We start from the raw sequence: 15,425 nt of genomic DNA on the forward strand, positions 1-15,425 counted from the left end.
TCTGATCCTCCCCCACACCTTCTCTCTCAAAAATAAACAAACATTAAAAAAAAAAGATGTTTTTAACAAAACAAAAAAAGTAAAAAGTATCCACTCTTTCGTCTTAGGCACTTGATTAAAGAAAGATGGTCATTAATTTTATATTAGTCTCAAGTAAGCAACTTTTTTTTTTTGAGAGAGCAAGCGAGCACACGAGCGAGCATCCACAAGAAGGAGACGGATGGAGGGAGAAGAAGAGAGAGAATCTCAAGCAGGCTCTGGCTGTCAGTGCAGAGCCCAATGCAGGGCTCAATCTCACAACCTGAGCCGACACCAAGAGTCGGATGCTTAACTGACTGAGCCACCTAGGCGCCCCTCAAGTAAGTAACTTTTAAATTGACTGCATCAACAATGGAAAACACATACCAATTACATTGTTTATATAACACCATGTGCACACACTAAAAAAATAAAATAAAATTCGGACACCTGGGTAGCTCAAGGGGACCCTGGGTGGCTCAGTCGGTTAAGCATCTGACTCTTGGTTTCAGCTCAGATCGTGATCTCACAGTTCGTGGGTTCAAGCCTGGCATCAGGCTCTGCACTGGCAGTGCAGTGCCTGCTTGGGATCCTCTGTCTCTCTCTCTCTGCCCCTCCCCTACTCACTCTCTCTGTCTCTTTCTCAAAAATAAATAAACTTAAAAAGAAAAGAATTTTAGAAGTCCACATTGACAGGTATTTATAAAGTAAAATATATATATACAAGAGAAAAAAAGATTAGAGAATGCTAGGATTAGCAATGTTTTAAATTAAGTTACTACTATACCTGTAGATATTCCTGAAATTCTTCTCTCTTTGACTTTAAGAATTCATAATTTTTGGGGCCAATGATCCTCTTGGAAGGAAGCTGGGCATCAGGAAATGTGCCTGAAATTAATATATATGTAAGTTATTACTATGTTCTGCTACCATCTTTATTTTTTTTTTTTTTTTTTTTTTCAACATTTTTTATTTATTTTTGGGACAGAGAGAGACAGAGCATGAACGGGGGAGGGGCAGAGAGAGAGGGAGACACAGAATCGGAAACAGGCTCCAGGCTCCGAGCCATCAGCCCAGAGCCTGACGCGGGGCTCGAACTCACGGACCGCGAGATCGTGACCTGGCTGAAGTCGGACGCTTAACCGACTGCGCCACCCAGGCGCCCCTTAAATTTTTTTTTTTTTTTTTTTTTTTCAACATTTTTTATTTATTTTTGGGACAGAGAGAGACAGAGCATGAACGGGGGAGGGGCAGAGAGAGAGGGAGACACAGAATCGGAAACAACTGCTACCATCTTTAAAACCTAATTTATAATTCACTATGGCAAAATCAGATTCACAATGCTCTTACAGAGATGTGGCATTATCTTTTAAGTAATCTTGACAAAATCCATGAGCTTTACTTCAGAAGTCCAAACCAAAGAACCTGAATATACAGATATCCAAAATTTCACCAACTCTTCACTGACAAAGACTTATTTAGCCTTCGATACTAGTAAAAAAGCTTCAAAAACTTATCATGAGGTTATCTTGCAGTTGGTGGGATTCTATTCAACAAAATCTTACAAAGAAATACCTACTCTATCATGGGAGAAAAGTTAGCATTCTGCTAATACTATACAAACTTAAAAAAACAAAATTTAAAAACCATCGACATTCAGGGCACCTGGGTGGCTCAGTTGATTGGGCATCTGACTTCGGCTCAGGTCGTGATCTCATGCTTCATGGGTTAGAGCCCCGCGTTGGGCTCTGTGCTAACGGCTCAGAGCCTAGAGCCTGCTTCAGATTCTGTCTCCCTCTCTCTCTGCCCTGCCCCTCTTACTGTGTCTCTGTCTCTCAAAAATGAATAAATGTTAAAAAAAAAAATTAAAAAAAAATAAAAACAAAAAACATGGACATGCTTTCTCAAATAGGGCTGAATGGAAATTTAAATACCAAAAAAGAAAAATATTGTTGGGAATCCAATCAACTTAGGTTGATCCAGGACTTTAAAGTATAGAATAAATTATCTTCTCTCAATTCTAAACCCAAAGGAAAATTTCTCAGAGAAAGAACGAGACAAGAATGACATTGCACAAGACTGGCAGAGAAAAAGAAAAACCATTTTTTAAATTTATTTATTCATTTATTTATCTATCTATATCTATCTATCTATTTATGAGAGAGCAAGCGGAGGGGGGCAGAGGAAGAGAGAGAAGAGAATCTTAATTGTGTAGAGCCCGATGCAGGACTCAACCCCACGATCCTGGGATCATGACCTGAGCCAAAATCAAGGATCAGATGCTCAATCGAGTGAGCCACTCAGGCGCTCTAAGAGAAAACCATTTAAAGACAAGTACAAATTCAAAATCTAAGCAAAAAGATTGGAATGGGACCTTGTATTTTTTTTTTACCTTCCTGTAGTCTCTTTATCAAGTGTTTTACTTAGAGCACTTAGTAAAGAAGGGTAAAAAAGGTTCCTGTCTTCAATAGAGAACCAACCTGAATTTGGATCAGGGACACTCCACAAAGCTGGTCTAAAAGAAAAAGATTCAGAATACACAAATAGAACTCACCAATCTACATACAAAATGACTGGAAACACTTTATAACTACATCCTTGATATTAACTAAAATAGATAAGACAGACTGAGAGGTGAAGAGAATAACTAAAAAAAGGAAAGTGCTCCCCTTTTCTGATTGATCTAACCTTAAAAGAAATATTACAAGTTTTGTCTTCATATCTAAATCTAAGAGCTAAATCAAAACATTTGTCATGATTCAGAGCAAACATGTTTATCAAGAAAGATGGTAGTAAAAGAACAGAGCAACTCTAAAATGCCTGGTTTAAATTCTCTGCCACATGGAAATAAACAAAAATTAAACTGGAGAGAGAAACTTTTCTACAATACAATTAAACAATAGCTATCTTTTAAATTTTAATATTATTGAGGTGCCTGGGTGGCTCAATCAGTTAAGTGTCCAACTTTAGCTCAGGTCATGATCTTGCAGTTCGTGAGTTCAAGCCCCCTGTGCTGGGTTTTCTGCTGACAGCTCAGAGTCTGGAGCCTGCTTTGGATTCTGTCTCCCTCGCTCCCTGCCCCTCTCCCGCTCGTGCTCTCTCTTTCCCTCTCTCTCTCATAAATATTTTTTAAAAAATTAATAAGTAATACATGTATACTGTAAAAACTTCAAAAATATTTGTTAGCAGAAATAAGATAAAAACAGTACATTCCTATATTAACAGCAGTGTACATAAGTGTTAAGTATTACACTTCCTTGCATAATTACTTAAAATAAAAAAATGAATCTAGTTCAACAGCTTCTTCAAGAAAGCTAATACTAAAATGTAATGTTTTATACAAAAAGGACAACATACCATGAAACTCTGTTAGTTTTGATTCAAGTACATAGAATTCAAGATATCTTCTATAGACAGACCAATGTTCAGGCTCATGCCCAACTGTAAATTGAATGGATACACAGTAAGTAATAAATAATTTTATAAACTACTATTAGAAATTCTTCCAGTCTTGGGGCGCCTGGGTGGCGCAGTCGGTTAAGCGTCCGACTTCAGCCAGGTCACGATCTCGCGGTCCGTGAGTTCGAGCCCCGCGTCAGGCTCTGGGCTGATGGCTCGGAGCCTGGAGCCTGTTTCCGATTCTGTGTCTCCCTCTCTCTCTGCCCCTCCCCCGTTCATGCTCTGTCTCTCTCTGTCCCAAAAATAAATAAAAAACGTTGAGAAAAAAAAAAAATTTAAATTAAAAAAAAAAAAATTCTTCCAGTCTTAATGATTTATTATTTCTTAACATCACATTATTAACATATTTTATCCCATATCTTAATTTTAAATTTCTTAAGGGACTGATAAACTTCACCTATTTATGAAGTTATCTCAAAACACATTTTTCTAGAAAAGAATCATAGAGCTGACAGAAATTTAAAACAATTATACAGTCATGATTTTTAAGTGTCACAGAAATAAATTATGTATTTCATAAAAACTTGTAATCAATTTTGGGTCCCTCAAATATTTACCAATTGTCCTGATCTAATACAGTATAGAACAGCACTATCAAACAGAACTGTCTGCAATTCTGAAATGTTCTCTATTATCTGCATTAATATAGTAGATATTAGCCACATGTAGTTATTGATCACTTGAAATGTGACTATTGTAAGTAAGGAACTAAAATTTTAATATAATTTAATTTTAACTGGTACATGAGGCTAGTGGCTACCAAACTGAATAGAACAAAGTAATGGTTTACAGAATGAGTTGAGTCAGACTGCCTATTCCAATCCCAGCTTCCCCATTTATTAAGTGAACTAGAACAAATAACCTCACTGTGCCTTAAGTTGCTTAGAATAAAAATAATTGGGGCGCTGGGGTGGCTCAGTCAGTTTAGCATCTGACTCTTGATTTTGGCTCAAGTCATAATCTCAGGATCATGGGATTAAGCCCCGTGTCAGGCTCAGCACTGAGTATGGAGGCTGCTTGGGATTCTCTCTCTTCTTCTTTCTTTGCCCCTCTCCCCCCATCTCTCTCTCTCTGTCAAGAACAAATAAATAGGGGCGCCTAGGTGGCTCAATTGGTTAAGCGTCCAACTACAGCTCAGGTCATGATCTTGTGGTTTGTGGGTTCACACCCCACATCGGGCTCTGTGCTAACAGCTCAGAGCCTGTAGCGTCCTTCGGATTCTGTGTCTCCTCTCTCTGTCCCTCCCCTGCTCACACTCTGTCTGTCTGTATCTCTCTCTCAAAATAAATAAACATTAAAAAGTTTTTTTTAAAAAGAAAAAATAAATATTTTTAAATAAAAAAAAAAGAAAAACAAATAAGGGGAATTATTAGCACTGACCTTCATGCTGTAATACTTCATCAGTCCTCTCTCAAAACCATTTCCTAACACTGCCATTTTCTTTCCTTCTTTCACCACAAACAGTTCCCTCTTCCTGAGCTCAATTTTATCTTTCTGTTCATCATTCCCAAAATGTGCACAAGTTTGATGTGCTTTTGTTTACACTGAATGCCCTACTTCTTGGGCAAAAGCCAGGGTGGTGTCTGTTATCTCATCATGGATACTATTTACACCTATATCTATTAGTCCACACCTGAAACAACCAAAAGAAGATAGGAAAACATGATGAAAACTTCTCACATTGTGTTTTATCACATTTTTATAAATTCTAATTAGCCCACAACAATGGAGGAGGAGAAATGCTGTCTTAATGAAATTGGTATAATACCCGATATAGTGCTATGTGGGTTACTAATAATAAGTATAATGACTAATGATGGTAGCAAAACCATTAAAAGAACATTACATAAAATGCCCTGCTGCATTGTCAGGTGTCTCACAGGTGGCATATGCATTGGTTGAACAAACTAATTAGTTAAGTGGTACTAGAGATAACCTAGAAAAGCCTGTTTTCATTCAATTTTCTGTTCGGACACTTATATTTGAATGTTTGCTTATTTTTGAGAGAGAGAGAGGAGGAGAGGCAGAGAGAGAAGAAGACAGAAGATCCCAAGCAGGCTCTGCACTGACAGCAGATGCAGGGCTTGAAACCCATGAACCGTGAGATCATGACCTGAGCCAAAGACGAATGCTCAACCGACTGAACCAACCAGGCGCCCCCAGACACTTATCTTTTGGACATGCAGTCATACTCAATAGTTAGAAATGGCAAAATGTTTATCATTCCTGATAAATAGACTAACTGGCACCTTTTAAGAAATGTATTCAGAGAACTTCCTACCTGCTCTTCTATCATTTCTTTCAACATCAATACAAAACACAGGTATTCTCTCCTTCTTCTCCTTCCTTTCAGAGGAGGGATCTTCAAAAAAGTCTACATATGGAATGCTAATTTTCCATGCAGCAAGGTTTCGGGGAGTATTAGGTGTGCTCACAGCTTCCACTGGAGAATCATCTTCCATTACAACAATACCTTCTTCAATCTAGAAAAAAAATCATCAGAAAAAAAATTTAACATTTCCAGGTCCTCAGACCTATAGCATACAAGATACAACTATAAAGAATGTGCCCATATAAATTCCTGATTTTCTACTATTCTGAAATTAAATGATACTAAATTTTCTACAAAAAATATAAAGATAAAAAATTAAAACTAACAAGTTACTAGCATCAACTCCAGGTTTTGTCATATCACCTATATGTGCAAATTCCATAGAAAAGAGAAAATAGGCACTTCAGAGACTAAAAATATTGAAAATACACAAGTATAAAAAAATATTTACCTTTGGTAATAAGAAGAAAAAATTAATGTACTGATATTTTTTCGTTTTGACAATATGTATTTAGAAAGAACCATAAAACAGTTTCAGCTAAGTACAGGTGGTCGCTGACTTAAGATAGTTAAACTTATGATTTTTCAAATTTACCAAGATGCAAAAGCGATATGCATTCAGCAGAAACTATACTTGGAATTTTTTTTTTTTTTTTTTTAATTTTTTTTTCAACATTTTTTATTTTTATTTTTGGGACAGAGAGAGACAGAGCATGAACGGGGGAGGGGCAGAGAGAGAGGGAGACACAGAATCGGAAACAGGCTCCAGGCTCCGAGCCATCAGCCCAGAGCCTGACGCGGGGCTCGAACTCACGGACCGCGAGATCGTGACCTGGCTGAAGTCGGACGCTTAACCGACTGCGCCACCCAGGCGCCCCTATACTTGGAATTTTTAAAAAATTTTTTGACGTTTATTTATTTAATTTGAGAGAGAGAAAGAGCACAAGCGGGGGAGGAAGAGGAACAGAGAGAGAGGGAGAAAGAGAGAGTCCCAAGCAGGTCCTAAGCTGTCAGCATGGAGCATGATGTGGGACTTGCAAGGTAAACAACCAATACATTATACAACCATTGTTTTTACTTTCAGTACAGTATTCAATAAATCACAAAGGTAAACAACCAATACACTATACAACCATTGTTTTTACTTTCAGTACAGTATTCAATAAATTACATAAGACAGTCAACACCTTATGATACAATGGGCCTTGAGTTAGAGGATTTTGCCCAACTGTAGGCTAATGTTAAGTGTTCAGAGCTTGTTTAAAGTAGGTTATTTTCAACTTATAATGGGTTTATCAGAATGTAATCCCATTGTAAGTTGAAGAGGATCTTTTAACTCCATTTCTGGGAATGCAGTCTAATGAAAGTATTTATTCCAAGTCAATCTTTTTAAAACTGTGGAAAAGATACAAGTATAAATATATTCACTACAGCTTAAGTAATGTCAAAAATGAAAAATGGCCTGAAAGGGATCCACCTTCATAGAATTAAGGTTATTTTTTCATCTCTTGGCTTCTAAAGTTTTCATAATATAAATGTCTAAAATAATATTTTAAAATACTACACGAAGAACAATTATTTTTAGAAAGAATTTATTTATTTATTTATTTATTTATTTATTTATTTATTTATTTTAACATTTATTCATTTTTGAGACAGAGAGAGACAGAGCATGAACGGGGGAAGGTCAGAGAGAGAGGGAGACACAGAATCCGAAACAGGCTCCAGGCTCTGAGCTGTCAGCACAGAGCCCGACATGGGGCTCGAACTCACAGACCGCGAGATCATGACCTGAGCCGAAGTCGGACGTCCAACCGACTGAGCCACCCAGGCGCCCCAGAAAGAAATTTTAAACATGTTCTAGAACTACACATACAGAAAGGAGGAAAAACTGTCCCAACCTAATTAAATTAGAAGAAATCCTCCAGAGAAGCCTGGGTGCCTCAGTAGGTTATGTGTCTAACTCTCGATTTCGGCTCAGGTCATGATCCCACAGTTTGTGGGTTCGAGCACCGCACCGTGCTTACACTGTGAGTGCGGAGCCGGCTTACGATTCTTTCTCTCCCTCTCTTTGCCCCTCCCCTGCTCATGCTTGCTCGCTCACTCTCTCTGTCTCAAGTAAACATTTTTAAAAAATTAGAAAAACTGGGATGCCTGGGTGGCTCAGTTGGTTAAGCGTCTGACTTCGGCTCAGGTCATGATCTCACAGTCCGTGAGTTTGAGCCCTGTGTCGGGCTCTGTGTTGGAGCCTGCTTTGGGTTCTGTGTCTCCGTCTTTCTCTGCCCCTCCCCCACTTGTGCTCTGTCTCTCTCTCTCCCTCTCTCTCTCTCTCTCTCTCTCTCTCTCTCAAAAATAAATACAATTTTTTAAAAATTGGCAAAAAAAAAAAAAGGAAGAAGAGAACCTCTGAATTGGCACATTAAAACACCTGGTCACTTATACATCTCAAATTCATGTTAAAGAAAGCCAAATATTACAGATAAAACACATCCATCTTGAATATACTTTTTTAAGGCAATGAGTCAAAGATTTCTTGTACTTAACAAGAAATCTGAAAAGTCTATTCAGAGCAAACCAGTAGTGGAGAGAGATTTATTTCCACAATTTTAGCACCCTAACTTTCACTCTCAATTCTACTTCTTCCCACACCTGGCAGTCACCTTTTTTAAGTTTTATTCATGTTCTTAATGTTTATTTATTTTTGAGTGGGGGGAGGAGCAGAGAGAGGGAGACAGAGGATCCAAAGCAGGTTCCACACTGACAGCAGAGCCAGACATTGGGCTCGAACCCACGAACCATGACATCATGACCCAAGCCAAAGTCAGATAATTAACCAACTAAGTCACTCAGGTGCCCCAGTTTTATTTATTTTGAGAAAGAGAGAGAGAGAGAGAGAGAGAGAGAGAGAGAGAGAGAGAGAGCCCCAAGCAGATTCTGCACTGTTAGGGCAGAGCCTGATGCAAGGCTTGAACTTATGAACCACAAGATTATGACCTGAGCCAAAGTCAGATGCTTAACTGAATGAGCCACCCAGGTGCCTCAGCCACCTCTCTTCTAAGTGAATTCTCCTCCCCCACAAAGTCCCTTAGCAATTATTCTTTTTTTAAAAATTTTTTTTTAATGTTTATTTATTTTTGAGAGAGAGAGACAGCACACGAGCAGGGGAGGAGCAGAGAGAGAGGGAGACACAGAATCTGAAGACAGGCTCCAGGCTCTGAGCTGCCAGCACAGAGCCCGATGCGGGGCTCGAACTCACAAACCATGAGATCATGACCTGAGCCGAAGCCAAACGCTCAACCAACTGAGCCACCCAGGCGCCCCGCAATTATTCTTTTCTTTCTTGTTCTAAAATGGCTTTCCATAATCCCTAATAAGACTGTTGGTGATCTTAGGAGGACCTCTTAATACTCTATTGAAAACAAAGTCATCAATTCCTAAAAAGGAAGGAAAAGAAACTATAAAAACAGATAATATGTGTTGGGTTTTGCCTTTTTGGGATAAGGCTATCTCCTTACACAAAAACAGAGAGAATTTGTGAGTGAAATGCCCACTCCACCATTTGGAGCCTGAGGTACAGGGCAGCATTTTCCATGGCTATTACAACTGTATTTTTGTCAATGGATTCAGCTTCTGAGATATCAGAAGGGTAAATCAATAATAAAATGATAGATAATTTGTTTAACAAGTTGACTAAATGCCAAAAAATAGACATTCTTGGGGTACCTGGCTAGCCCAGTCGGTGGAGCATGTAACTCTTGATCTCAAGGTCATGAGTTCAAGCCCCACACTGGACTCCATGCTGACAGCTTAGAGCTCGGAACCTGCTTCAGATTCTGTGTCTCCCTAGCTCTCTGCCCCTCCCCCACTCACGCTGTCTGTCTCTCTCAAAAATAAATACATTTAAAATTAAAAAACAAATTTAAAAAAATTTTAAAAATACATTCTTTTTTTCAAAAATTTTTTAATGTTTTATTTATTTTTAAGACAGAGACAGAGCATGTGTGGGGATGGGACAGAGAGAGAGGGAGACACAGAAGCTGAAGTAGGCTCCAGGCTCTGAGCTGCCAGCACAGAGCCCGACGCGGGGCTCGAACTCACGAACTATGAGATCATGACCTGAGCCGAGTTGGACACTTAACCAACCAAGCCACCCAGGCACCCCCAAAAAATAGACATTCTTAAATAAAAAGAACTTCCCCAAAATCAATCTAAGAAAGAAGATGGGAGAACAAAATTCTTAGCAACATAAAAATATCAATGAAACAAAGGACGTTTTAAAATGTATTTCTGTTACTGCTACCATTTAAAAGGGTTTTTATCAAAAGAGGTTAATGAATAATCTCTAGACTATTCAGAGAATAATTATTCTAGTTAGAGAAATATTTATTTCTTCAAAGAATTTTGATGTTATATGATATTTTTTGAAAGTAAATATTATAAACCAAAATTTTATGAAAAGGAGAACGAAGTACTTTCTTGTTTTCAAATAGATGTTCCCTCTACAAAGAGAATAGAGAATAAGGGCAGCAGAAGATAAAAGACAAAAAGATGTCCCCCTATTTCCTTGAGAAGTATTAACAGTCCCACTATTATATTTTCCTATGTGGAGATTAACTACCAATATACCATTGGGCATATTATATTCCAGAAGTCTATTTGCAAGTCAGTTCTGAACTTGGGACAGATACATATATTTTCATACAGATTCAATCTTATACAGTGGACTTTGGTTCCCAGGCTAGTATACAAATGTCTATCTCACAATTTACATTCATATATTTATGAAAACTAATGCTATTCTAATACTGTATACTGATTACTATGCTTACCATATGCTAGGCACTGTTCTAAGCACTTTATGCATACTACTTATTTAATCTTCACAACACCCTTAAGTAAGTTAGATACCGTAATCCCCATTTCACATGTGAGGAAACTAAATCACAATAAAATTAAGCAATTTACCCAAGGTCACATAGCAAGGCAATATTGCCACCAAATGATCACATCAATGTTTCTAAAAGAAAATGTCTTGGGGCGCCTGGGTAGCTCAGTCGGTTAAGTGTCCGACTTTGGTTCAGGTCATGATCTCACCAGTTCATGGGTTCGAGCCCCCCATCGCACTCTCAGAGCCTGGCGCCTGTTTCAGATTCCATGTCTCCCTCTCTCTCTGCCCCTCTCCTGCTTGTGCTCTGTCTCCATCTCTCTCAAAAATAAATAACGAACACTAAAAAAATTATTTAAAAAAATAAAATAAGTAAAAGAAAATGTCTTCCAGTTCCCATATTTGAATCACAAAGTACTTTTTAGTTGCGGTAGTGAGAGTTTCCTCTAAACTTCCTAAACAAGACAAAGACAACTCTCTAAGGTCCCATAGCTAAAAACTAGCACAGCGCTGGGGAGCCTGGCTGGCTCAGTTGGAAGAATATGTGCCTCTGATCTCACAGTCATGAGCTGGAGCCCCACAGTGGGGGTAGAGATTACTTAAAAAAATAAACTTGAAAAGAAAGAGAAGAGAAGAGAAGAGAAGAGAAGAGAAGAGAAGAGAAGAGAAGAGAAGAGAAGAGAAGAGAAGAGAAGAGAAATGAAAAGAAAAGGAAAGAAACGAAACGAAACAAATCTAGCACAGTGCTCTCTAAATCCTAAGTAGTACTGTCTTGGTCTGGGCCAACAGCCTCTTCACCCCTACCTTTTCTTTTCAGAATATTAGAGATTAGTTTGCTTTCTTTTCCTACTTTCCATTATCACTATCTTTGCTTCCAAATCAAGAATTTTCTTCTTCCTTGAACCACTACAAAACAGAACTCTCTCACCTTTTTGAAGATTATCCTCCTATTCCTGAAGCAAAACAAACAAACAAACAAACAAACAAACAAACAAACGAGCTTATATTGGGCAGAACAAGTAATTGGGCAGAACAAAAAAGTATGTCTTCCTGAACAAAAATTATGTTTTAAAAAGTTCACAATAACACGGGTAAATGCTTTTGTTGTAATGTTAAGAGGGAACAAAGCAGGATAGCGAACTATATACTATACATATACATTATATATAATGGTGTACCCTAATCTATGTGGATGAGAAAGGAAAGGTACTTTTTAAAAAAGAAAACCACCAAAATGTTAATAGAGGTGAGTTATTGGGTGTTACAATTATGGGTGGTATTTTAAATGTTTCCAATTTTCCATATTATTAAAAAATTGAGACTATAATATACTTAAAATTAAAAAATATATAAACATCATTTTGAAAAATGCTTCCTCTGGTTTACTGTCTTTCTTCTACCCACACTTTTAAGAAAAAACAAGGGCAGGGGCACCTGTATGGCTCAGTCAGTTAAAGCATCTAACTCTTGATTTTGGCTTAGGTCATGATCTCACAGTTTGTGTGATCCAGCCCCACGTCGGGCTTGGAATTTTCTCGCTCGCGCTCTCTCTCTCTCTCTCTCTCTGCCCCTCCCCCATTCATGTTCACTCTCTCAAAATAAACAAACTTAAAAAAAAGGGGGGGGGTATAAACAGAAAAAAAAATGTTGTATTTAGATTACCTAAGAAGGAAAAAAAAAAGAATTAAATTTTTTTCCACTTAAACTATGAAAAAGCAATGAATGTCCTCGATAATTCATCACTGCAATGGGACAGAGGTCAAAAGGAAGAAGCACAGAGAAAAAAATGGGTTAATTTACTCCTCTCTTCCCCCATTCCTTCTTCTTGGTCATTGCCAATCCAATCACTATTATTCATCCCTTTTATATCCAGGTTAGTGAATCTCTTAAGGGGAAAGTCTCTGTCTTAATCATTTTATCTCCAGTGCTCAGAGTCATTAATGGGCAAAATAAGGATACAGGGACTCTATTTAATAAAGATTTATTAAACAAATAAAAAGCACAAATGAGACAGTATCTGTCTTTATAGAACTAATTGGTATGGAAAACAATCATAAACATATCATTTCAAATACACTATATGGTACATGTTTTAACATAAGATCTAATAAGGGGCACAAAGGAGAGAATGTTCAATTCCACTGGGGGACCCAGATAAAGGTTTATGGGAGAGGCTGGATTCTGAAAGTTAAGTATGAACTTTCTAGGTACATATAAAGGTAGGGCATTGTAAGGGCAGCATGTGCAAAGATCACAAAAATAAAATAGTATGGTGGGTTAATGTGCATATAAATCAACTGGGAATCTTGTTAAAATGCGAACTGATTTAGTAGGTCTAGGATGGAAGCAGACATTCTACATTTTAATAAGCTCCCAGGTAATGCTGACGCTGCTGACGTACCAATCACAGTTTGAGTAGCAAGGGGTCATGGTTAGAGCCCCACGTTGCGGGTAGGACATTTATCAACAGTTCTGTTTGCCTGGACCATATGGCTGGAAAGAGATAAGGTGAGGAAACAAAGTAAAAGCCTAACCAAAGGATGGTAAATTGTTTGACTTTTATAACTATCACAGCTCAACAGAAACCATTCTGGCCTTAACAAGAAGTTAACTTAGTGCTCAGGAACTTTACCAATTAGATTAGCATCATAAAACTATAATAACTAATGAAAAAAATAAGGCATTGAAGTCTGAAATAAGTAAAATAAAGGAGAGGGAAAATAGAAAGTAAGCATATCATTTTTTATGCCATTGTAGGTCTGAAGTTATACATACATCAAACTGAAAAATTTTTACTTACAAAGTCATCTTCACCTTCGGCTAACCCATAATTGGGCAACATAGCTCCCTCCATTGTGGTACTTTTGAATACTCCTTTAATTTTGCTACCTATTCTGCTGATTCCAAATGATTCTCCTCTCTTCTGTGTGCTCCTAAATATTAAACAAAAACATATCAAGTACACAGCAACGTATCAAGTACATATCACGACATTCTAGTTTATTAACAATAATTAAAATATGTGTGAAAAGAGTAAACTGAAGGTACAGCTAACATAACTTTTTGGAGTTCTTAGTCATCTAGATCAAGTCCCAGGATCTCAGAAGCCAAAAGTGACATTTAAAGTCTAAACTTGGGGGTATGAATAAATGGGACAATATTTATCAATAAACATTTGGAATTGGGCGCCTGGGTGGCTCAGTCAGTTAAGCATCTGACTCTTGGTTTCAGCTCAGGTTATGATCTCATGATTTCGTGAATTCAAGCTGCACATCAGGCTCTGCACTGGCAGCCAGAGCCTGCTTGGAGTTCTCTCTCTCCCTCTCTCTCTGCCCCTTCCCAATTCATGCTGTCTTCTCTCAAAATAACAATAAATAAACTTTAAAAAAATAAAAAAAATAAAAATGTGGAATTTACCTATTTAACTTTAAAACATTAACTGAACTAGAATGAAGATTAGAGCCCCCTAGTGGTATGTAGTTCTTATTGCCATACATATTTTGAACTAATGTGTTGAGACCAACATTCAAAACAATGTATCCGTTTAGAACTGTACCACTAAAATAACATAGTATATAACAGAAAAATATATAAAACTATGACCTCAGTCCTTCATTTTTATTTTTTGAATTTTTTTAATGTTTGTTCATTTTTTTTTTAATTTTTTTTTTTAACGTTTATTTATTTTTGAGACAGAGAGAGACAGAGCATGAACAGGGGAGGGTCAGAGACAGAGGGAGACACAGAATCTGAAACAGGCTCCAGGCTCTGAGCTGTCAGCACAGAGCCCGACGCAGGGCTCGAACTCACAGACCGTGAGATCATGACCTGAGCTGAAGTCGGATGCTTAACCGACTGAGCCACCCAGGCACCCCAATGTTTGTTCATTTTTAATTTTTCTATTGCATTTATTTATTTTTGAGAAACAGAGAGAGACAGAGCACAAGTAGGGGAGGGGCAGAGTGAGGAGACACAGAACCCGAAGCAGGCTTGACGCAGCAGGCTTGACGCGGTGCTCGAACTCACAAACCGTGAGATTATCACCTGAGCCGAAGTCAAGATGCCTAACCGACTGAGTCACCCAGGCACCCCAATGTTTGTTCATTTTTGAGAGAAGAGAGAAAGACAGAGAGAGACAGAGACAGAGAGAGAGAGCTCAAATAGGGGAGGGGCAGAGAGAGAGGGAGACACAGAATCAGAAGCAAGGCTCCAGATTGAGCTGTCAGCACAGAGTTCAATGCCAGGCTCAAACTCACAGACCTCAAGATCATGACCTGAGCCCAAGTCGGACGCTTAACCAACAGCCACCCAGGTGCCCATGGGTGCCCCATTTTTAGAAATTAACAACAAAAAAATTCTGTCCTCTATGACTAAAAATTTTTAAGCAAATATCAACTTTATATTCCTATAAGGAATGAAGTACAAAGTGTATCTTACCTGACTTCAAAGTAACAAAAAGATAACATGCCCAAGGGATGGAAAAAACATGCCAAAGGGAAGGGTTAGCAATAAACATAAGGACAAAAACAAATGTAGCCTAAGGAAGCAGCCTGCTCTGCCATATATACTAAATGTTGGTTTTGTAATTTTTTTTCAAAAGTGAATTTCTAAAAGCAGAAATAGTTGGAAAGCAACAACAAAAAATAAGCCAAAAAGCAGCAAAAATTTCCTCCATTACAGTCCACTGTCCCATGTTTCAGTAAATAAAAGCAGAACTTTTATTCAATTTAA

At 37.9% G+C, this 15,425-nt stretch overlaps 1 protein-coding gene across 8 annotated transcripts in view; it reads right to left on the reverse strand.

Annotated features, from left to right (window-relative positions):
- SNX14 (sorting nexin 14) overlaps window positions 1-15,425 on the reverse strand; it is a 97,411-nt gene that overhangs the window by 30,274 nt on the left and 51,712 nt on the right. For all 8 annotated transcript variants that reach the window (XR_009263105.1, XM_058734626.1, XM_058734627.1 and 5 more), the window contains 4 exons: window positions 13,495-13,627; window positions 5,759-5,960; window positions 3,376-3,459; window positions 806-906 (listed from right to left, as the gene is read on the reverse strand). Coding sequence is in view for 7 of the 8 variants with exons in the window: in XM_058734626.1 (XP_058590609.1) it covers window positions 806-906; window positions 3,376-3,459; window positions 5,759-5,960; window positions 13,495-13,627 (520 nt within the window). In the remaining variant the exon portion in view is untranslated. The remainder of the gene's footprint in view (window positions 1-805; window positions 907-3,375; window positions 3,460-5,758; window positions 5,961-13,494; window positions 13,628-15,425) is intronic.

This window comes from Neofelis nebulosa, chromosome 6 (assembly GCF_028018385.1).
Source record: "Neofelis nebulosa isolate mNeoNeb1 chromosome 6, mNeoNeb1.pri, whole genome shotgun sequence".
Taxonomy (NCBI): domain Eukaryota; kingdom Metazoa; phylum Chordata; class Mammalia; order Carnivora; family Felidae; genus Neofelis; species Neofelis nebulosa.